The sequence below is a fragment of the Phyllobates terribilis genome, unplaced genomic scaffold, assembly GCF_046119375.1.
Source record: "Phyllobates terribilis strain yellow unplaced genomic scaffold, ASM4611937v1 Scaffold_10__3_contigs__length_209671492, whole genome shotgun sequence".
Lineage (NCBI taxonomy): Eukaryota > Metazoa > Chordata > Amphibia > Anura > Dendrobatidae > Phyllobates > Phyllobates terribilis.
In genome coordinates, this window is record NW_027362770.1 from 205683565 (window position 1) to 205707677 (window position 24113).

The 24113-nt window shown below is 56.4% G+C and overlaps 1 protein-coding gene across 1 annotated transcript in view; it reads left to right on the forward strand.

Moving 5' to 3' along the window:
- SLCO1C1 (solute carrier organic anion transporter family member 1C1) overlaps nucleotides 1-24113 on the forward strand; it is a 170834-nt gene that overhangs the window by 125503 nt on the left and 21218 nt on the right. The window contains 6 exon segments of the mRNA XM_073650590.1: nucleotides 4166-4330; nucleotides 14343-14538; nucleotides 14619-14781; nucleotides 15392-15576; nucleotides 16878-16942; nucleotides 18418-18535. Coding sequence (XP_073506691.1) covers nucleotides 4166-4330; nucleotides 14343-14538; nucleotides 14619-14781; nucleotides 15392-15576; nucleotides 16878-16942; nucleotides 18418-18535 — 892 coding nt within the window.

Sequence of the window (24113 nt, forward strand, 5' to 3'; positions counted from 1 at the left end):
GGAACGGGACCCCTGCTTACACATAAATATGTATCTCCCGGCATGAGTATAGATCCATATTCAGCTGGATCTTTTATGCCGAAGGGGGACCCTGCCCACATACTCCCCTGTGATGACCTCACGTGGGCTGGTCTCCGCCCTTCATAGTTTTCTTTAATCTCTAATTTCTGCGATAACTTCTCGCTGGTTGATCGCAGAAGTTAGCAAGTGACGCCATATTTTTTACTGTGATTTTATCGTTCTTTAGAGACCACACATGACATAACTGCTGTTGGTTACGTTTGTACTTTTGCGTTATTGCTCACCGAGAGTGCTCACAGATACGGAAAAATATGCGTATTGTTACTTAGCTAACCCTGCTGCTAAAAATATGTGTCCCATCACAATACGGATTATAGAACTTCCTATATTCCATATTTCATATCGGTGCCTGATGTCTGGTGATTTCAGTTTGGAACATCCTGGTTACTGTGGAGAGTAAGATAGATCCCCTTTGAAGTTTTAACAAATTGTTTTCAGTCTCCTTCAATCTCTGGCCCATATGTTCAGGAGTTCCATTTGGTATGCTAAATAATCTGGATAATTGAGTTTGTCACTTCTTTTCTGTGCCCTGCCATTTGCATTGAAGTAGTCTTCTACATTGCGAGCTCTTGCTTCTTTGACAAATGGTATAAAGGACAGTACCTGACAGTACCCAGGGATGAGTCAGACTTGTGAAAGTCCACAATTCTCTTCCTGTTATCCTGGCTGATTTCTTTAGACTCTCCCGTGATGCTTCACAAAGAAGCATTGTGTTTCAGGTGTGCACTAAAATACATCCACAGGTGTGTCGCTAATTAACTCAGATAATGAGAAAAACATGCAAATGTGTCATTTTATATAGTGTATGGAAACTTCTGATTTTAACTGTGTGTGTATATATATATATATATATATATATATATATATATATATATATATACAGTCATATGAAAAAGTTTGGGCACCCCTATTAATCTTAAGCTTAATGTTTTAAAAAAATTGGTGTTTTTGCAGCAGCTCTTTCAGTTTGATCTATGTAATAACTGTTGGACACAGTAATGTTTCTGCCTTGAAATGAGGTTTATTGTACTAACAGAAAATGTGCAATCTGCATTCAAACAAAATTTGACAGGTGCATAAGTATGGGCACCCCACCAGAAAAGTGACATTAATATTTAGTAGATCCTCCTTTTGCCTCTAGTCGCTTCCTGTAGCTTTTAATGAGTTCCTGGATCCTGGATGAAGGTATTTTTGACCATTCCTCTTTACGAAACAATTCCAGTTCAGTTAAGTTTGATGGTCGCCCCCGAGCATGGACAGCCCTCTTCACATGATCCCACAGATGGTCAATGATATTCAGGTCTGGGGACTGGGATGGCCATTCCAGAACATTGTAATTGTTCCTCTGCATGAATGCCTGAGTAGATATGGAGCGGTGTTTTGGATCATTGTCTTGCTGAAAGATCCATCCCCTGCGTAAATTCAACTTTATCACTGATTCTTGAACATTATTGTCAAGAATCTGCTGATACTGAGTGGAATCCATGCGTCCCTCAACTTTAACAAGATTCCCAGTGCCGGCATTGGCCACACAGCCCCAAAGCATGATGGAACCTCCACCAAATTTTACTGTGGGTAGCAAGTGTTTTTCTTGGAATGCTGTGTTTTTTTGCCGCCATGCATAACGCCTTTTTGTATGACCAAACAACTCAATCTTGGTTTCATCAGTCCACAGGACCTTCTTCCAAAAAGAAATTGGCTTCTCCAAATGTGCTTTTGCATACCTCAGCCGACTCTGTTTGTGGCGTGCTTGCAGAAACGGCTTCTTTCGCATCACTCTCCCATACAGCTTCTCCTTGTGCAAAGTGCGTTGTATAGTTGACCGATGCACAGTGACACCATCTGCAGCAAGTTGATGCTGCAGCTCTCTGGAGGTGGTCTGAGGATTGTCCTTGACTGATCTCACCATTCTTCTGCTCTGCCTTTCTGATGTTTTTCTTGGCCTGCCACTTCTGGCCTTAACAAGAACTGTCCCTGTGTTCTTCCATTTCCTTACTATGTTCCTCACAGTGGAAACTGACAGGTTAAATCTCTGAGACAGCTTTTTGTATCCTTCCCCTGAACAACTATGTTTAATAATCTTTGTTTACAGATCATTTGACAGTTGTTTTGAGGAGCCCATGATGCCACTCTTCAGAGGAGATTCAAACAGGAGAACAACTTGCAAGAGGCCACTTTAAGTAGCTTTTCTCATGATTGCATACACCTGGCTATAAAGTTCAAAGCTCAATGAGGTTACAAAACCAAAAAAAGTGCTTTAGTAAGTCAGTAAAAAGTAGGTAGGAGTATTTAAAACAAGAAAATGATAAGAGTGCCCATACTTATGCACCTGTCAAATTGTGTTTGAATGCAGATTGCACATTTTCCGTTAGTACAATAAACCTCATTTCAAGGCAGAAACATTACTGTGTCCAACAGTTATTACATAGATCAAACTGAAAGAGATGCTGCAAAAACACCAATTTATATAAAACATTAAGCTTAAGATTAATAGGGGTGCCCAAACTTTTTCATATGACTGTATATATATATATATATATATATACAGATAAATATACAAGAGGTGTTACAGAGGGGACGAGACAACACAGTGTGTACAGGCACATAAATAACAGGGGGAACACAAGAAAGGTACTAGACCTAATGTCACTGGAATGGCGCAGATCTGCAGGAGGGGGGCGCTCCGATCAGGAAATGGCGCAGTCCATACAGCGCGCTGTATCTCCCAGCACTGATCATGGGGTCGAGGCCAGAACCTGCTGTTACCAGTCGCTCCCACCGACCTCCCCTGGGGACCTCAGATGGGGGCCAGTAAGTGAGATGGGGGCTCAGGTACCAAAAAGTATGAGATCCCCAATCTTAAGGGTATCTGCCCCCCTGGAGGTCCCAGGCGGGAGATATTAGCCTCATATTTCTATCATGATTTTAGCTTTCTCTACATATGAGACATGGCATATACAATGTTATCCACCTGGACGATATTAATTCTGGGCTAATGTTCCGGCCGCACAGCAATGCAAGTGAGTGCGCCGCGCTCGGCACTGTGCCACAATGCCGAAATATGTCTCCCATATCTATAGAGCCTACACCTATCTCTATCAACCAAATATTTAGATCTGGTACGTGGCCCCACAGAGTCTGGGACATCGGCCATGTGGCTCTGCAGTCAGGAAGATCCTAATTACACAGAGACAGAAAAGTGTCAGCACACAAAGCTGCTGCTTCCTACTCATACTGAGTACATCACAGGAGGGGCCGCATCACAGGAGGGGTCGCATCACAGGAAGGGCCTCATCACAGGAGGGGTCGCATCACAGGAAGGGGCCACATCACAGAAAGGGGCCGCATCACAGTAGGGCCCGCATCACAGGAGGGGCCTCATCACAGGAAGGGCCTCATCACAGGAGGGACTGCATCACAGGAAGGGGCCGCATCACAGGAGGGGTCGCATCACAGGAAGGGGCCACATCACAGAAAGGGGCCGCATCACAGTAGGGCCCGCATCACAGGAGGGGTCTCATCACAGGAAGGGCCTCATCACAGGAGGGGTCGCATCACAGGAAGGGGCCGCATCACAGGAAGGGGCCACATCACAGGAAGGGGCCGCATCACAGGAAGGGGCCACATCACAGGAAGGGGCCGCATCACAGGAGGGGCCGCATCACAGGAGGGGTCGCATCACAGGAAGGGGCCGCATCACAGGAAGGGGCCGCATCACAGGAAGGGGCCGCATCACAGGAAGGGGCCGCATCACAGGAAGGGGCCGCATCACAGGAAGGGGCCGCATCACAGGAAGGGGCCGCATCACAGTAGGGCCCGCATCACAGGAGGGGTCACATCACAGTAGGGCCCGCATCACAGGAGGGGTCACATCACAGGAAGGGGTCACATCACAGGATGGCATGCATCACAGGAGGGGTCACATCGTAGCGAGGGGAGTCATAGAGTAAATGGGAGGAAGAGATTGTCATCCCTGATCCACCATAGTGCAGCCGTGCTCCTGTGCTCGATATCAGGGTGACAATAACCCCTCACTCCCTCTGTATAACAAGACTTGTGTTTCAGTCGCTTCTTTACTCCGCAGATTTCCTGCCATCCATGAAGCGGCTCCTGGGGAACCCGGTGTTCTTCCTGTATCTGTGCGGCAGTGTCTTCCAGTATAACTCACTGGTGGGAATGGTGACTTATAAACCGAAATATATCGAGCAGCAGTACGGACAGACATCATCGCGGACCAACTTCATTATTGGTAACTCCCTCCAGAGCTGCACTCACTAGTCTGCTGTTACATCATGTCTTATCCTCCAGTCACCTCCAGAGCTGCACTCACTATTCTGCTGTTACATCATGTCTTATCCTCCAGTCACCTCCAGAGCTGCACTCACTATTCTGCTGTTACATTGTGTCTTATCCTCCAGTCACCTCCAGAGCTGCAGTCACTATTCTGCTGTTACATTGTGTCTTATCCCCCAGTCACCTCCAGAGCTGCAGTCACTATTCTGCTGTTACATCGTGTCTCATCCTCCAGTCACCTCCAGAGCTGCAGTCACTATTCTGCTGTTACATTGTGTCTTATCCCCCAGTCACCTCCAGAGCTGCAGTCACTATTCTGCTGTTACATCGTGTCTTATCCTCCAGAGCTGCAGTCACTATTCTGCTGTTACATCATGTCTTATCCTCCAGTCACCTCCAGAGCTGCAGTCACTATTCTGCTGTTACATGGTGTCTTATCCTCCTGTCACCTCCAGAGCTGCACTCACTATTCTGCTGTTACATCATGTCTTATCCTCCAGTCACCTCCAGAGCTGCAGTCACTATTCTGCTGTTACATTATGTCTTATCCTCCAGTCGCCTCCAGAACTGCAGTCACTATTCTGCTGTTACACCGTGTCTTATCCTCCAGTCACCTCCAGAGCTGCAGTCCCTGTTCTGCTATTGCATAATGTCTTATCCTCCAGTCACCTCCAGAGCTGCAGTCACTATTCTGCTGTTACACCGTGTCTTATCCTCCAGTCACCTCCAGAGCTGCAGTCCCTGTTCTGCTATTGCATAATGTCTTATCCTCCAGTCACCTCCAGAGCTGCTGTAGGGACTCCTGTTCTTTGGGGGCTCAGCGCGGGGGCTGCAGCTTGTTACATCTGGGATACACAGGTCGGATGATGGGAGTGATAATGACGGCGACTGACCAGGGAGTGACCCGGTGAGCGAAGTGATGCTGATGGCGGCAGAGAGGGGGCAGAGACCATTGTACACGGGGAGAAATGAGGGGATCACAGGGGGCAGTGATTGGCCCAGGACACGGGGTCACTCCGGGGTGACACTGACTATAAGTTATTCCTGACATCTCCCGGATCTCACTGAGCGCCCCCTCACCTCATAGTCTGATCGGGGGGTTCACACACGGTCATCACACAGAGCAGAAAGCTCAACCCCGAAGAAAGGAGATCCCCAGATCCAGAGGAGATAACGCTGCACTGTAATAAAGTGACCACTAGATGGCGGCAGAGTCTAATATATCCCAATCATCACCCACATACTGCAGCCCCTCCACAATCACTGATAACACCTCTATATACAGCTGATAACAAGGAATGTCACAGCTCACCTCCTCCCCCTCCTGTACAATGACTGATAACTCCTCTATGTACAGTAGATAACACAGGATCCACCATTCACAACAGGTGATGTCACAGCTCACCTCCTCCTCCTCCTGAACGGTCCCAACTGCCCGTTCTGGTTCTGGTATCGGCCTCAGTCCCGACTGCCCTCGCTGGTTCTGGTATCGGCCTCAGTCCCCGCTGCCCGCGCTGGTTCTGGTATCGGCCTCAGTCCCGACTGCCCGCGCTGGTTCTGGTATCGGCCTCAGTCCCGGCTGCCCGCGCTGGTTCTGGTATCGGCCTCAGTCCCGGCTGCCCGCGCTGGTTCTGGTATCGGCCTCAGTCCTGGCTGCCCGCGCTGGTTCTCGTATCGGCCTCAGTCCCGGCTGCCCGCGCTGGTTCTGGTATCGGCCTCAGTCCCGGCTGCCCGCGCTGATTCTGGTATCGGCCTCAGTCCCGGCTGCCTGCGCTGCTTCTGGTATCGGCCTCAGTCCCGGCTGCCCGCGCTGATTCTGGTATCGGCCTCCGTCCCGGCTGCCCGCGCTGATTCTGGTATCGGCCTCAGTCCCGGCTGCCCGCGCTGCTTCTGGTATCGGCCTCAGTCCCGGCTGCCCGCGTTGGTTCTGGTATCGGCCTCAGTCCCGGCTGCCCGCGCTGCTTCTGGTATCGGCCTCAGTCCCGGCTGCCCGCGCTGCTTCTGGTATCGGCCTCAGTCCCGGCTGCCCGCGTTGGTTCTGGTATCGGCCTCAGTCCCGGCTGCCCGCGCTGCTTCTGGTATCGGCCTCAGTCCCGGCTGCCCGCGTTGGTTCTGGTATCGGCCTCAGTCCCGGCTGCCCGCGCTGGTTCTGGTATCGGCCTCAGTCCCGGCTGCCCGTGCTGGTTCTGGTATCGGCCTCAGTCCCGGCTGCCCGCGCTGGTTCTGGTATCGGCCTCAGTCCCAGCTGCCCGCGCTGGTTCTGGTATCGGCCTCAGTCCCGGCTGCCCGCGCTGGTTCTGGTATCGGCCTCAGTCCCGGCTGCCCGCGCTGGTTCTGGTATCGGCCTCAGTCCCGGCTGCCCGCGCTGGTTCTGGTATCGGCCTCAGCTCCGGCTTCCCGCGCTGGTTCTGGTATCGGCCTCAGTCCCGGCTGCCCGCGCTGGTTCTGGTATCGGCCTCAGTCCCGGCTGCCCGCGCTGGTTCTGGTATCGGCCTCAGTCCCGGCTGCCCGCGCTGGTTCTGGTATCGGCCTCAGTCCCGACTGCCCGCGCTGGTTCTGGTATCGGCCTCAGTCCCGGCTGCCCGCGCTGGTTCTGGTATCGGCCTCAGTCCCGGCTGCCCGCGCTGGTTCTGGTATCGGCCTCAGTCCCGGCTGCCCGCGCTGGTTCTGGTATCGGCCTCAGTCCCGGCTGCCCGCGCTGGTTCTGGTATCGGCCTCAGTCCCGGCTGCCCGCGCTGGTTCTGGTATCGGCCTCAGTCCTGGCTGCCCGCGCTGGTTCTCGTATCGGCCTCAGTCCCGGCTGCCCGCGCTGGTTCTGGTATCGGCCTCAGTCCCGGCTGCCCGCGCTGATTCTGGTATCGGCCTCAGTCCCGGCTGCCTGCGCTGGTTCTGGTATCGGCCTCAGTCCCGGCTGACCGCGCTGGTTCTGGTATCGGCCTCAGTCCCGGCTGCCCGCGCTGGTTCTGGTATCGGCCTCAGTCCCGGCTGCCCGCGCTGGTTCTGGTATCGACCTCTGTCCAGGCTGCCCGCGCTGGTTCTGGTATCGGCCTCAGTCCCGGCTGCCCGCACTGGTTCTGGTATCGGCCTCAGTCCCGGCTGCCCGCGCTGGTTCTGGTATCGACCTCTGTCCAGGCTGCCCGCGCTGGTTCTGGTATCAGCCTCAGTCCCGGCTGCCCGCGCTGGTTCTGGTATCGGCCTCAGTCCCGGCTGCCCGCGCTGGTTCTGGTATCGGCCTCAGTCCCGGCTGCCCGCGCTGGTTCTGGTATCGGCCTCAGTCCCAGCTGCCCGCGCTGGTTCTGGTATCGGCCTCAGTCCCGGTTGCCCGCGCTGGTTCTGGTATCGGCCTCAGTCCCGGCTGCCCGCGCTGGTTCTGGTATCGACCTCAGTCCCGGCTGCCCGCGCTGGTTCTGGTATCGGCCTCAGTCCCGGTTGCCCGCGCTTGTTCTGGTATCGGCCTCAGTCCCGGCTGCCCCCGCTGGTTCTGATATCGGTCTCAGTCATGGCTGCCCGCGCAGGTTCTGGTATTGGCCTCAGTCCCGTCTTCCCGCACTGGTTCTTGTATTGGCCTCAGTCCCGGCTGCCCGCGCTGGTTCTGGTACCGGCCTCAGTCCCGGCTGCCTGCGCTGGTTCTGGTATCGGCTACAGTTCCAGCTGCCCGCGCTGGTTCTGATATCGGCCTCAGTCCCGGCTGCCCACGCTGGTTCTGGTACCGGCCTCAGTCCCGGCTGCCTGCGCTGGTTCTGGTATCGGCTACAGTTCCAGCTGCCCGCGCTGGTTCTGGTATCGGCCTCAGTCCCGGCTGCCCGCGCTGGTTCTGATATTGGTGTCAGTCATGGCTGCCCGTGCTGGTTCTGATATCGGCCTCAGTCCCGGCTGCCCGCGCTGGTTCTGGTATCGGCCTCAGTCCCGGCTGCCCGCGCTGGTTCTGGTATCGGCCTCAGTCCCGGCTGCCCGTGCTGGTTCTGGTATCGGCCTCAGTCCCGGCTGCCCGCGCTGGTTCTGGTATCGGCCTCAGTCCCGGCTGCCTGCGCTGGTTCTGGTATCGGCCTCAGTCCCGGCTGCCCGCGCTGGTTCTGGTATCGGCCTCAGTCCCGGCTGCCCGCGCTGGTTCTGGTATCGGCCTCAGCTCCGGCTTCCCGCGCTGGTTCTGGTATCGGCCTCAGTCCCGGCTGCCCGCGCTGGTTCTGGTATCGGCCTCAGTCCCGGCTGCCCGCGCTGGTTCTGGTATCGGCCTCAGTCCCGGCTGCCCGCGCTGGTTCTGGTATCGGCCTCAGTCCCGGCTGCCCGCGCTGGTTCTGGTATCGGCCTCAGTCCCGGCTGCCCGCGCTGGTTCTGGTATCGGCCTCAGTCCCGGCTGCCCGCGCTGGTTCTGGTATCGGCCTCAGTCCCGGCTGCCCGCGCTGGTTCTGGTATCGGCCTCAGTCCCGGCTGCCCGCGCTGGTTCTGGTATCGGCCTCAGTCCCGGCTGCCCGCGCTGGTTCTGGTATCGGCCTCAGTCCCGGCTGCCCGCGCTGGTTCTGGTATCGGCCTCAGTCCCGGCTGCCCGCGCTGGTTCTGGTATCGGCCTCAGTCCCGGCTGCCCGCACTGGTTCTGGTATCGGCCTCAGTCCCGGCTGCCCGCGCTGCTTCTGGTATCGGCCTCAGTCCCGGCTGCCCGCGCTGCTTCTGGTATCGGCCTCAGTCCCGGCTGCCCGCGCTGGTTCTGGTGTCGGCCTCAGTCCCGGCTGCCCACGCTGGTTCTGGTGTCGGCCTCAGTCCCGGCTGCCCGCGCTGGTTCTGGTATCGGCCTCAGTCCCGGCTGCCCGCGCTGGTTCTGGTATCGGCCTCAGTCCCGGCTGCCTACGCTGGTTCTGGTATCGGCCTCAGTCCCGGCTGCCTGCGCTGGTTCTGGTGTCGGCCTCAGTCCCGGCTGCCCGCGCTGGTTCTGGTATCGGCCTCAGTCCCGGCTGCCCGCGCTGGTTCTGGTATCGGCCTCAGTCCCGGCTGCCCGCGCTGGTTCTGGTATCGGCCTCAGTCCCGGCTGCCCGCGCTGGTTCTGATATCGGTCTCAGTCATGGCTGCCCGTGCTGGTTCTGATATCGGCCTCAGTCCCGGCTGCCCGCGCTGGTTCTGGTATCGGCCTCAGTCCCGGCTGCCCGCGCTGGTTCTGGTATCGGCCTCTGTCCCGTCTGCCCGCACTGGTTCTGGTATCGGCCTCCGTCCCGGCTGCCCGCGCTGGTTCTGGTATCGGCCTCAGTCCCGGCTGCCTGCGCTGTTTCTGGTATCGGCCTTAGTCCCAGCTGCCTGCGCTGGTTCTGGTATCGGCCTCAGTCCCGGCTGCCTGCGCTGGTTCTGGTATCGGCCTCAGTCCCGGCTGCCTGCGCTGGTTCTGGTATCGGCCTCAGTCCCGGCTGCCCGCGCTGGTTCTGATATCGGTCTCAGTCATGGCTGCCCGCGCAGGTTCTGGTATTGGCCTCAGTCCCGTCTTCCCGCACTGGTTCTTGTATTGGCCTCAGTCCCGGCTGCCCGCGCTGGTTCTGGTACCGGCCTCAGTCCCGACTGCCTGCGCTGGTTCTGGTATCGGCTACAGTTCCAGCTGCCCGCGCTGGTTCTGATATCGGCCTCAGTCCCGGCTGCCCACGCTGGTTCTGGTACCGGCCTCAGTCCCGGCTGCCTGCGCTGGTTCTGGTATCGGCTACAGTTCCAGCTGCCCGCGCTGGTTCTGGTATCGGCCTCAGTCCCGGCTGCCCGCGCTGGTTCTGATATCGGTGTCAGTCATGGCTGCCCGTGCTGGTTCTGATATCGGCCTCAGTCCCGGCTGCCCGCGCTGGTTCTGGTATCGGCCTCAGTCCCGGCTGCCCGCGCTGGTTCTTGTATCGGCCTCTGTCCCGTCTGCCCGCACTGGTTCTGGTATCGGCCTCAGTCCCGGCTGCCCGCGCTGGTTCTGGTATCGGCCTCAGTCCCGGCTGCCTGCGCTGGTTCTGGTATCGGCCTTAGTCCCAGCTGCCTGCGCTGGTTCTGGTATCGGCCTCAGTCCCGGCTGCCTCCGCTGGTTCTGGTATCGGCCTCAGTCCCGGCTGCCTGCGCTGGTTCTGGTATCGGCCTCAGTCCCGGCTGCCCGCGCTGGTTCTGATATCGGTCTCAGTCATGGCTGCCCGCGCAGGTTCTGGTATTGGCCTCAGTCCCGTCTTCCCGCACTGGTTCTTGTATTGGCCTCAGTCCCGGCTGCCCGCGCTGGTTCTGGTACCGGCCTCAGTCCCGGCTGCCTGCGCTGGTTCTGGTATCGGCTACAGTTCCAGCTGCCCGCGCTGGTTCTGATATCGGCCTCAGTCCCGGCTGCCCACGCTGGTTCTGGTACCGGCCTCAGTCCCGGCTGCCTGCGCTGGTTCTGGTATCGGCTACAGTTCCAGCTGCCCGCGCTGGTTCTGGTATCGGCCTCAGTCCCGGCTGCCCGCGCTGGTTCTGATATCGGTGTCAGTCATGGCTGCCCGTGCTGGTTCTGATATCGGCCTCAGTCCCGGCTGCCCGCGCTGGTTCTGGTATCGGCCTCAGTCCCGGCTGCCCGCGCTGGTTCTGGTATCGGCCTCTGTCCCGTCTGCCCGCACTGGTTCTGGTATCGACCTCAGTCCCGGCTGCCTGCGCTGGTTCTGGTATCGGCCTCAGTCCCGGCTGCCTGCGCTGGTTCTGGTATCGGCCTTAGTCCCAGCTGCCCGCGCTGGTTCTGGTATCGGCCTCAGTCCCGGCTGCCCGCGCTGGTTCTGGTATCGGCCTCAGTCCCGGCTGCCCGCACTGGTTCTGATATCGGTCTCAGTCATGGCTGCCCGTGCTCGTTCTGGTATCGGCTACAGTTCCAGCTGCCCGCGCTGGTTCTGGTATCGGCCTCAGTCCCGTCTGCCCGCACTGGTTCTGGTATCGGCCTCAGTCCCGGCTGCCCGCGCTGGTTCTTGTATCGGCCTCAGTCCCGGCTGCCGGCGCTGGTTCTTGTATCGGCCTCAGTCATGGCTGCCCGTGCTGGTTCTGGTATCGGCCTCAGTCCCGTCTGCCCGCGCTGGTTCTGGTACCGGCCTCAGTCCCGGCTGCCTGCGCTGGTTCTGGTATCGGCCTTAGTCCCAGCTGCCTGCGCTGGTTCTGGTATCGGCCTCAGTCCCGGCTGCCTGCGCTGGTTCTGGTATCGGCCTCAGTCCCGGCTGCCCGCGCTGGTTCTGATATCGGTTTCAGTCATGGCTGCCCGCGCAGGTTCTGGTATTGGCCTCAGTCCCGTCTTCCCGCACTGGTTCTTGTATTGGCCTCAGTCCCGGCTGCCCGCGCTGGTTCTGGTACCGGCCTCAGTCCCGGCTGCCTGCGCTGGTTCTGGTATCGGCTACAGTTCCAGCTGCCCGCGCTGGTTCTGATATCGGCCTCAGTCCCGGCTGCCCACGCTGGTTCTGGTACCGGCCTCAGTCCCGGCTGCCTGCGCTGGTTCTGGTATCGGCTACAGTTCCAGCTGCCCGCGCTGGTTCTGGTATCGGCCTCAGTCCCGGCTGCCCGCGCTGGTTCTGATATCGGTCTCAGTCATGGCTGCCCGTGCTGGTTCTGATATCGGCCTCAGTCCCGGCTGCCCGCGCTGGTTCTGGTATCGGCCTCAGTCCCAGCTGCCCGCGCTGGTTCTGGTATCGGCCTCAGTCCCGGCTGCCCGCGCTGGTTCTGATATCGGCCTCAGTCCCGGCTGCCCGCGCTGGTTCTGATATCGGCCTCAGTCCCGGCTGCCTGCGCTGGTTCTGGTATCGGCCTCAGTCCCGGCTGCCCGTGCTGGTTCTGGTATCGGCCTCAGTCCTGGCTGCCCGCGCTGGTTCTGGTATCGGCCTCAGTCCCTGCTGCCCGTGTTGGTTCTGGTATCGGCCTCAGTCCCGGCTGCCCGCGCTGGTTCTGATATCGGCCTCAGTCCCGGCTGCCCGCGCTGGTTCTGATATCGGCCTCAGTCCCGGCTGCCCGCGCTGGTTCTGGTATCGGCCTCAGTCCCAGCTGCCCGCGCTGGTTCTGGTATCGGCCTCAGTCCCGGCTGCCCGCGCTGGTTCTGATATCGGCCTCAGTCCCGGCTGCCCGCGCTGGTTCTGATATCGGCCTCAGTCCCGGCTGCCTGCGCTGGTTCTGGTATCGGCCTCAGTCCCGGCTGCCCGTGCTGGTTCTGGTATCGGCCTCAGTCCCGGCTGCCCGCGCTGGTTCTGGTATCGGCCTCAGTCCCGGCTGCCCGTGCTGGTTCTGGTATCGGCCTCAGTCCTGGCTGCCCGCGCTGGTTCTGGTATCGGCCTCAGTCCCAGCTGCCCGCGCTGGTTCTGGTATCGGCCTCAGTCCCGGCTGCCTGCGCTGGTTCTGGTATCGGCCTCAGTCCTGGCTGCCCGCGCTGGTTCTGGTATCGGCCTCAGTTCCGGCTGCCCGCGCTGGTTCTGGTATCGGCCTCAGTCGCGGCTGCCCGCGCTGGTTCTGGTATCGGCCTCAGTCCCGGCTGCCTGCGCTGGTTCTGGTATCGGCCTCAGTCCCGGCTGCCCGCGCTGGTTCTGGTATCGGCCTCAGTCCCAGCTGCCCGCGCTGGTTCTGGTATCGGCCTCAGTCCCGGCTGCCGGCGCTGGTTCTGGTATCGGCCTCAGTCCCAGCTGCCCGCGCTGGTTCTGGTATCGGCCTCAGTCCTGGCTGCCCGCGCTGGTTCTGGTATCGGCCTCAGTCCCGGCTGCCCGCACTGGTTCTGGTATCGGCCTCAGTCCCGGCTGCCCGCGCTGGTTCTGGTATCTGCCTCAGTCCTGGCTGCCCGCGCTGGTTCTGGTATCGGCCTCAGTCCTGGCTGCCCGCGCTGGTTCTGGTATCGGCCTCAGTCGCGGCTGCCCGCGCTGGTTCTGGTATAGGCCTCAGTCCTGGCTGCCCGTGCTGGTTCTGGTATCGGCCTCAGTCCCGTTTGCCCGCGCTGGTTCTGGTATCGGCCTCAGTCCCGGCTGCCTGCGCTGGTTCTGGTATCGGCCTCAGTCCCAGCTGCCCGTGGTGGTTCTGGTATCGCCCTCAGTCCTGGCTGCCCGCGCTGGTTCTGGTATCTGCCTCAGTCCTGGCTGCCCGCGCTGGTTCTGGTATCGGCCTCAGTCCTGGCTGCCCGCGCTGGTTCTGGTATCGGCCTCAGTCCCGGCTGCCCGCGCTGGTTCTGGTATCGGCCTCAGTCCCAGCTGCCCGCGCTGGTTCTGGTATCGGCCTCAGTCCTGGCTGCCCGCGCTGGTTCTGGTATCGGCCTCAGTCCCGGCTGCCTGCGCTGGTTCTGGTATCGGCCTTAGTCCCGGCTGCCCGCGCTGGTTCTGGTATCGGCCTCAGTCCCGGCTGCCCGCACTGGTTCTGGTATCGGCCTCAGTCCCGGCTGCCCGCACTGGTTCTGGTATCGGCCTCAGTCCCGGCTGCCCGCGCTGGTTCTGGTATCGGCCTCAGTCCCGGCTGCCCGCGCTGGTTCTGGTATCGGCCTCAGTCCCGGCTGCCCGCGCTGGTTCTGGTATCTGCCTCAGTCCTGGCTGCCCGCGCTGGTTCTGGTATCGGCCTCAGTCGCGGCTGCCCGCGCTGGTTCTGGTATCGGCCTCAGTCGCGGCTGCCCGCGCTGGTTCTGGTATCGGCCTCAGTCGCGGCTGCCCGCGCTGGTTCTGGTATCGGCCTCAGTCCCGGCTGCCCGCGCTGGTTCTGGTATTGGCCTCAGTCCCGGCTGCCCGCGCTGGTTCTGGTATCGGCCTCAGTCCCTGCTGCCCGCGCTGGTTCTGGTATTGGCCTCAGTCTCGGCTGCCCGCGCTGGTTCTGGTATCGGCCTCAGTCCCTGCTGCCCGCGCTGGTTCTGGTATCTGCCGCTCTCACACTGGGTCTAGATCTCTCTGACTTTTTACTCCAGCAGCTCTGGAGGCCACAGCTCATACAGAGGAAGATGCAGGGCCCCCAGCAGCACAGAGGATGTCAGCAGAGGAGCGCACCTTGTATTCACCTCCCTCTCCCCGCAGGGCTCATTAACGTCCCGGCGGTCGCTCTGGGGATCTTCATGGGAGGAATCGTCATGAAGAAGTTCCGGATTGATGTCGTGGGGGCGGCGAAGCTTCTGCTGTCATCATCTGTGATTGGCTACGTCATCTTGCTGTCGCTGTTCGGCATGGGATGTGAGCGCCCCTCGGTGGCTGGGCTGACGGTGTCATACGCAGGGTATGTGACTCCCTGGTGATCCCTCAGTACAGGATCAGACATGTCGCCTGCGCTCTGCTTATCACTGTGACTCTCCGCAGGTACACGCACATCGCCCAGGTGGACGGCGCACTCGCTGAATGTAACGTGCACTGCTTGTGTCCTCACTACCAGTGGGATCCGGTCTGCGGGGAGAATGGCGTCACCTATTACTCCGCCTGCTTCGCCGGCTGTCACTTCACCAATGGGACGGGGAAGGCAGCAGTGAGTGCCTCGTGCTGGACCCCTCGTGGTGCCGGACGCCTCTTGGTGCCGGATGCCTCGTGGTGCCAGACGCCTCTTGGTGCCAGACACCCCGGGATGCCGGATGCCCTGAGGTGCCGGATGCCTCGTGCTGGACGCCCCATGGTGCCAGACGCCTCTTGATGCCAGACACCCCGTGGTGCCGGATGCCTTGAGGTGCCGGATGCCTCGTGCTGGACGCCCCGTGGTGCCAGACGCCTCTTGGTGCCAGACACCCCGTGGTGCCGGATGCCCTGAGGTGCCGGATGCCTCGTGCTGGACGCCCCGTGGTGCCGGACACCTCTTGGTGCCAGACACCCCGTGGTGCCGGATGTCCTGAGGTGACGGATGCCTCGTGCTGGACGCCCCGTGGTGCCAGACGCCTCTTGGTGCCAGACACCCCGTGGTGCCGGATGCCCTGAGGTGCCGGATGCCTCGTGCTGGACGCCCCGTGGTGCCGGACGCCTCTTGGTGCCAGACACCCCGTGGTGCCGGATGCCCTGAGGTGCCGGATGCCTCGTGCTGGACGCCCCATGGTGCCGGACGCCTCTTGGTGCGGCACCACAGGTCACTGATGGCTTCTGTCTTCCAGGTGTATATGAACTGCAGCTGTGTGGCGCACCCACCATCGCTCTCCAGTGGCGGCTCCGCAGTGCCGGGTCCCTGCTCCCGGGGGAGGACGTGCTCCAGGATGTTCCTGTACTTTGTGGTTGTCTCGGTCATTACTTCCTTCACATTGTCCTTTGGAGGGACCCCCGGATACTTTCTGCTTCTCAGGTGACCACAGTGCGGCGGCATCTGTTATACTGCAGCCTCACAGGCGACCACCGGTGTCAGTCAGCTTACCAGTACAAGCCCGGACCACCAATGTCTCCAGCCACCTCCAGTAACCAGATCAGGCACAGGATTGTGTGGAGAGGCAGTCTACTGTACAGAGGATAATACAAGTCTGTGCTGCATGGAGAGGCAGTGTACTGTACAGAGGATAATACAAGTCTGTGCTGCATGGAGAGGCAGTGTACTGTACAGAGGATAATACAAGTCTGTGCTGCATGGAGAGACAGTCTACTGTACAGAGGATAATACAAGTCTGTGCTGCATGGAGAGACAGTCTACTGTACAGAGGATAATACAAGTCTGTGCTGCATGGAGAGACAGTCTACTGTACAGAGGATAATACAAGTCTGTGCTGCATGGAGAGGCAGTGTACTGTACAGCAGATAATAAAAGTCTGTGCTGCATGGAGAGACAGTCTACTGTACAGAGGATAATACAAGTCTGTGCTGCATGGAGAGGCAGTGTACTGTACAGCAGATAATACAAATCTGTGCAGCATGGAGAGACAGTCTACTGTACAGAGGATAATACAAGTCTGCTGCATGGAGAGGCAGTCTACTGTACAGCAGATGATACAAGTCTGTGCAGAATGGAGAGACAGTCTACTATGCAGCAGATAATACAAGTCTGTGCAGCATGGAGAGACAGTCTACTGTACAGAGGATAATACAAGTCTGCAGCATGGAGAGACAGTCTACTGTGCAGCAGATAATACAAGTCTGTGCAGCATGGAGAGACAGTCTACTGTGCAGCAGATAATACAAGTCTGCGCAGCATGGAGACGCAGTGTACTGTACAGCGGATAATACAATAATGTGCAGCATGGAAGGACAGTCTACTGTACAGCAGATAATACAAGTCTGTGCAGCATGGAGAGACAGTCTACTGTACAGCAGATAATACAAGTCTGTGCAGCATGGAGAGACAGTCTACTGTACAGCAGATAATACAAGTCTGTGCAGCATGGAGAGGCCGTCTACTGTACAACAGATATTACAAGTCTGTGCAGCATGGAGAGACAGTCTACTGTACAGCAGATAATACAAGTCTGTGCAGCATGGAGAGGCAGTCTACTGCACAACAGATAATACAAGTCTGTGCAGCATGGAGAGACAGTCTACTGTACAGCTGGTTGACTGTAGTGTCTCCAGTGTATGCGGTAGCTGCGGTGGTCGGCAGTGACTGTGGATTTACTTCTCGGATCACTTCTGGGGTCTCAGTATTTTTTACTTCTCCTGCAGATGTGTTCACCCTGATCTGAAGAGTCTGGCACTGGGGATCTACACCACGGCGGTCCGCGTGCTAGGTGAGAGGCGGCTTCTGCAGGGTTGCTCCCCGGGGTGTACTTATTTATGTGGTGGAGCCTGGGATGCAGTCACATCCATACATATCATCTTTTGCGCTTTTCTTGTTTGTCTTGTGCTTTTCCTTCTCGTCTTGAAAATCTAAAACATCTGGAAAAGCAACAAAAAATCTGAAAACGTAGAAGTCACGCAGAAAATGGGCAGCAACGCAGTGATGAGCCGCCCAAGATCAGACGTGCAGCGTCACATAGGAGGTCAAGCAGAAAACGGGCAGCAACGCAGTGATGAGCCGCTCCGAGCGGAGACATTCAGTGTCACAGAGGAGGTCAAGCAGAAAACGGGCAGCAATGCAGTGATGAGCCGCCCTGACAGCAAACGTTCAGCGACAGAGGAAGTCATGCAGAAAACGGGCAGCAATACAGTGATGAGCCGCCCCGAGAGCAGACATTCAGCGTCACATAGAAGGTCACACAGAAAACAGGCTGCAACGCAGTGATGAGCCGCTCCGAGCGTAGACATTCAGTGTCACAGAGGAGGTCAAGCAGAAAACGGGCAGCAACGCAGTGATGAGCCGCTCCGAGCGGAGACATTCAGTGTCACAGAGGACGCCACGCAGAAAACGGGCAGCAATGCATGACCTCCTCTGAGCCAACCCGAGCGCAGACGTCCAGTGGCAGAGGAAATCATGCAGAAAACGGGCAGCAATGCAGTGATGAGCTGCCCTGAGAGCAAATGTTCAGCGACAGAGGAAGTCATTCAGAAAACAGGCAGCAATACAGTGATGAGCCGCCCCGAGAGCAGACATTCAGCGTCACATAGAAGGTCACGCAGAAAACAGGCAGCAACGCAGTGATGAGCCGCTCCGAGCGGAGACATTCAGTGTCACAGAGGAGGTCATGCAGAAAATGGGCAGCAATGCAGTGATGAGCCGCCCCGAGCGCAGACGTTCAGCGATAGAGGAAGTCATGCAGAAAACGGGCAGCAATGCAGTGATGAGCCGCCCCGAGCGCAGACGTTCAGCGATAGAGGAAGTCATGCAGAAAACGGGCAGCAATGCAGTGATGAGCCGCCCCGAGCGCAGACGTTCAGCTACACCTTTGCCCTGATCCTTCTCACACAGTATGGCGATGTTCATATTAAGCTGCTGGCACCGTTGTTACATCGTCAGTACACACGGCTTAGGGTTTGTTACACTGTATCGGTGCAGCTTCTTTCTGAAGTCAGCACTGGAGCATTTCCCTGCTTACATTGTCCGCTGACACTATGTAACGATCAATGATCTGTGAGAAGTTCTGGACTGCGGAGAAAGAGGAGGCCTCAATCTGTGCAATGGCCTAATAGGATGTGCTGCTTCCACTTAAATGGACAGACCCCAATAGTGACATTGTGGGGGACTCCTCACTTCATCTAATGCAGAGGAGGAGGGAAACCATATCAATCAGCCGATTAATGAGACCTTGCTGCTTGTGTCTTACAGCCGGGGTCCCTGCCCCCATGTACTATGGGGCCCTGATCGACAGTGTCTGTCTGAAGTGGGGGGTCCGGCAGTGCAGCGCGAAGGGCTCCTGCAGACTGTACAACACTGATGCCTTCCGGTGAGTGCGGAGCGGGAATCACAGGACTCAGGAGGAGGAAACAGAGGAATGGGTTCTCCACCTGTGCTGGGGGACTGCCCAAAAGTATCAGCATTTTCATCCAGTCCTTTCCAGAGCTGCACTCATTATTCTGCTGTTATATCCTTTCTTATCCTCCAGTCAGCTCCAGAGCTGCACTCACTATTCTGCTGTTACATCGTGTCTTATCCTCCAGTCACCTCCAGAGCTGCAGTCACTATTCTGCTGTTATATCCGTTCTTATCCTCCAGTCACCTCCAGAGCTGCAGTCACTATTCTGCTGTTACATTGTGTCTTATCCTCCAGTCACCTCCAGAGCTGCACTCACTATTCTGCTGTTACATCATGTCTTATCCTCCAGTCACCTCCAGAGCTGCAGTCACTATTCTGCTGTTATATCCGTTCTTATCCTCCAGTCACCTCCAGAGCTGCACTCACTATTCTGCTGTTACATCGTGTCTTATCCTCCAGTCACCTCCAGAGCTGCAGTCACTATTCTGCTGTTATATCCGTTCTTATCCTCCAGTCACCTCCAGAGCTGCAGTCACTATTCTGCTGTTACATTGTGTCTTATCCTCCAGTCACCTCCAGAGCTGCACTCACTATTCTGCTATTACATCGTGTCTTATCCTCCAGTCACCTCCAGAGCTGCAGTCACTATTCTGCTGCTTCATTGTGTCTTATCCTCCAGTCACCTCCAGAGCTGCAATCACTATTCTGCTGTTACATCAGGTCTTGTCCTCCAGTCACCTCCAGAGCTGCACTCACTATTCTGCTGTTACATCAGGTCTTATCCTCCAGTCACCTCCAGAGCTGCACTCACTATTCTGCTGTTACATCAGGTCTTATCCTCCAGTCACCTCCAGAGCTGCACTCACTATTCTGCTGTTACATCAGGTCTTATCCTCCAGTCACCTCCAGAGCTGCAGTCATTATTCTGCTGTTACATCATGTCCTACCTCCAGTCATACAATATCAATAAACTGCAGTTGGTGTCCAAAATTAGACAGCGGAATAGTGACTGCAGCTCTGGAGGTGACTGGAGGATAAGATACGATGTAACAGCAGAATAGTGAGTGCAGCTCTGGAGGTGACTGGAGGATAATACATGATGTAACAGCAGAATAGTGAGTGCAGCTGTGGAGGTGACTGGAGGATAAGACATGATGTAACAGCAGAATAGTGAGTGCAGCTCTGGAGGTGACTGGAAGATAAGACACAATGTAACAGCAGAATAGTGACTGCAGCTCTGGAGGTATCTGGAGGGTAAGACATGATGTAACAGCAGAATAGTGACTGCAGCTCTGGAGGTGACTGGAGGGTAAGGCATGATGTAACAGCAGAATAGTGACTGCAGCTCTGGAGGTGTCTGGGGAATAAGACATGATGTAACAGCAGAATAGTGACTGCAGCTCTGGAGGTGTCTGGAGGATAAGACAAGATATAACAGCAGAATAGTGACTGCAGCTCTGGAGGTGACTGGAGGATAAGACATGATATAACAGCAGAATAGTGAGTGCAGCTCTGGAGGTGACTGGAGGATAAGACATGATGCAACAGCAGAATAGTGACTGCAGCTCTGTAGGTGACTGGAGGACAAGACACAATGTAACAGCAGAATAGTGACTGCAGCTCTGGAGGTGACTGGAGGATAAGACAAGATATAACAGCAGAATAGTGACTGCAGCTCTGGAGGTGACTGGAGGATAAGACATGATGTAACAGCAGAATAGTGACTGCAACTCTGGAGGTGACTGGAGGATAAGACATGATATAACAGCAGAATAGTGAGTGCAGCTCTGGAGGTGACTGGAGAATAAGACACACTGTAACTGCAAAATAGTGACTGCAGCTCTGGAGGTGACTAGAGGATAAGATATGATGTAACAGCAGAATAGTGAGTGCAGCTCTGTGGGTGACTGGAGAATAAGACATGATGTAACAGCAGAACAGTGAGTGCAGCTCTGGAGGTGACAGGAGGATAAGACATGATGTAACAGCAGAATAGTGACTGCAGCTCTAGAGGTAACTGGAGGATAAGACACGATGTAACAGCAGAATAGTGACTGCAGCTCTAGAGGTGACTGGAGGATAAGACACAATGTAACAGCAGAATAGTGACTGCAGCTCTAGAGGTAACTGGAGGATAAGACATGATGTAACAGCAGAATAGTGAGTGCTGCTCTGGAGGTGACTGGAGGATAAGACATGATGTAACAGCAGAATAGTGAGTGCAGCTCTGGAGGTGACTGGAGGATAAGACATGATGTAACAACAGAATAGTGAGTGCAGCTCTGGAGGTGACTGGAGGATAAGACATGATGTAACAGCAGAATAGTGAGTGCAGCTCTGGAGGTGACTGGAGGATAAGACACGATGTAACAGCAGAATAGTGACTGCAGCTCTAGAGGTGACTGGAGGATAAGACACAATGTAACAGCAGAATAGTGACTGCAGCTCTAGAGGTAACTGGAGGATAAGACATGATGTAACAGCAGAATAGTGAGTGCTGCTCTGGAGGTGACTGGAGGATAAGACATGATGTAACAGCAGAATAGTGAGTGCAGCTCTGGAGGTGACTGGAGGATAAGACATGATGTAACAGCAGAATAGTGAGTGCAGCTCTGGAGGTGACTGGAGGATAAGACATGATGTAACAACAGAATAGTGAGTGCAGCTCTGGAGGTGACTGGAGGATAAGACATGATGTAACAGCAGAATAGTGAGTGCTGCTCTGGAGGTGACTGGAGGATAAGACATGATGTAACAGCAGAATAGTGAGTGCAGCTCTGGAGGTGACTGGAGGATAAGACATGATGTAACAACAGAATAGTGAGTGCAGCTCTGGAGGTGACTGGAGGATAAGACATGATGTAACAGCAGAATAGTGAGTGCAGCTCTGGAGGTGACTTGAGGATAAGACATGATGTAACAGCAGAATAGTGACTGAAGCTCTGGAGGTGTCTGGAGGGTAAGACAAGATGTAACAGCAGAATAGTGAGTGCAGCTCTGGAGGTGTCTGGAGGGTAAGACACTGTGTAACAGCAGAATAGTGACTGCAGCTCTGGAGGTGACTGGAGGGTAAGACATGATGTAACAGCAGAATAGTGAGTGCAGCTCTGGAGGTGACTGGAGGATAAGACCTAATGTAACAGCAGAATAGTGACTGCAGCTCTGGAGGTGTCTGAAGTGTAAGACACGATGTAAGATTAGAATAGTGACTGCAGCTCTGGAGGTGACTGGAGGATAAGACATGATGTAACAGCAGAATAGTGACTGCAGCTCTGGAGGTGTCTGGAGGGTAAGACATGATGTAACAGCTGAATAGTGACTGCAGCTCTGGAGGTGACTGGAGGATAAGACATGATGTAACAGCAGAATAGTGACTGCAGCTCTGGAGGTATCTGGAGGGTAAGACATGATGTAACAGCAGAATAGTGACTGCAGCTCTGGAGGTGACTGGAGGGTAAGGCATGATGTAACAGCAGAATAGTGACTGCAGCTCTGGAGGTGTCTGGGGAATAAGACATGATGTAACAGCAGAATAGTGACTGCAGCTCTGGAGGTGTCTGGAGGGTAAGACATGATGTAACAGCAGAATAGTGACTGCAGCTCTGGAGGTGTCTGGAGGATAAGACATGATGTAACAGCAGAATAGTGACTGCAGCTCTGGAGGTGTCTGGAGGATAAGACAAGATATAACAGCAGAATAGTGACTGCAGCTCTGGAGGTGACTGGAGGATAAGACTTGATATAACAGCAGAATAGTGAGTGCAGCTCTGGAGGTGACTGGAGGATAAGACATGATGCAACAGCAGAATAGTGACTGCAGCTCTGGAGGTGACTGGAGGACAAGACACAATGTAACAGCAGAATAGTGACTGCAGCTCTGGAGGTGACTGGAGGATAAGACACAATGTAACAGCAGAATAGTGACTGCAGCTCTAGAGGTAACTGGAGGATAAGACATGATGTAACAGCAGAATAGTGAGTGCTGCTCTGGAGGTGACTGGAGGATAAGACAAGATATAACAGCAGAATAGTGACTGCAGCTCTGGAGGCGGCTGCAGACAGGAGCGAGGGATGAGAGCCGGCAATGACACTAGGTGAGGGCGGCTGCAGATAGGAGCGAGGGATGAGAGCCGGCAATGACACTAGGTGAGGGCGGCTGCAGACAGGAGCGAGGGATGAGAGCCGGCAATGACACTAGGTGAGGGCGGCTGCAGACAGGAGCGAGGGATGAGAGCCGGCAATGACACTAGGTGAGGGAAGCCGTAGACAGGAGCGAGGGATGAGAGCCGGCAATGACACTAGGTGAGGGCGGCTGCAGACAGGAGCGAGGGATGAGAGCAGGCAATGACACTAGGTGAGGGAAGCCGTAGACAGGAGCGAGGGATGAGAGCCGGCAATGACACTAGGTGAGGGAAGCCGTAGACAGGAGCGAGGGATGAGAGCCGGCAATGACACTAGGTGAGGGAAGCCGTAGACAGGAGCGAGGGATGAGAGCCGGCAATGACACTAGGTGAGGGCGGCTGCAGACAGGAGCGAGGGATGAGAGCCGGCAATGACACTAGGTGAGGGCGACTGCAGATAGGAGCGAGGGATGAGAGCCGGCAATGACACTAGGTGAGGGCGGCTGCAGACAGGAGCGAGGGATGAGAGCCGGCAATGACACTAGGTGAGGGCGGCTGCAGACAGGAGCGAGGGATGAGAGCCGGCAATGACACTAGGTGAGGGAAGCCGTAGACAGGAGCGAGGGATGAGAGCCGGCAATGACACTAGGTGAGGGCGGCTGCAGACAGGAGCGAGGGATGAGAGCCGGCAATGACACTAGGTGAGGGCGGCTGCAGACAGGAGCGAGGGATGAGAGCCGGCAATGACACTAGGTGAGGGTGGCTGCAGACAGGAGCGAGGGACGAGAGCCGGCAATGACACTAGGTGAGGGCGGCTGCAGACAGGAGCGAGGGATGAGAGCCGGCAATGACACTAGGTGAGGGCGGCTGCAGACAGGAGCGAGGGATGAGAGCCAGCAATGACACTAGGTGAGGGCGGCTGCAGACAGGAGCGAGAGATGAGAGCCGGCAATGACACTAGGTGATAGTGGCCATATACAGGAGTGAGGGATGAGAGCCGGCAATGACACTAGGTGAGGGCGGCTGCAGACAGGAGCGAGGGATGAGAGCCGGCAATGACACTAGGTGATAGTGGCCATATACAGCAGCGAGGGATGAGAGCCGGCAATGACACTAGGTGAGGGCGGCTGCAGACAGGAGCGAGGGATGAGAGCCGGCAATGACACTAGGTGAGGGCGGCTGCAGACAGGAGCGAGGGATGAGAGCCGGCAATGACACTAGGTGATAGTGGCCATATACAGGAGCGAGGGATGAGAGCCGGCAATGACACTAGGTGAGGACGGCTGCAGACAGGAGCGAGGGATGAGAGCCGGCAATGACACTAGGTGAGGGCGGCTGCAGACAGGAGCGAGGGATGAGAGCCGGCAATGACACTAGGTGATAGTGGCCATATACAGGAGCGAGGGATGAGAGCCGGCAGTGACACT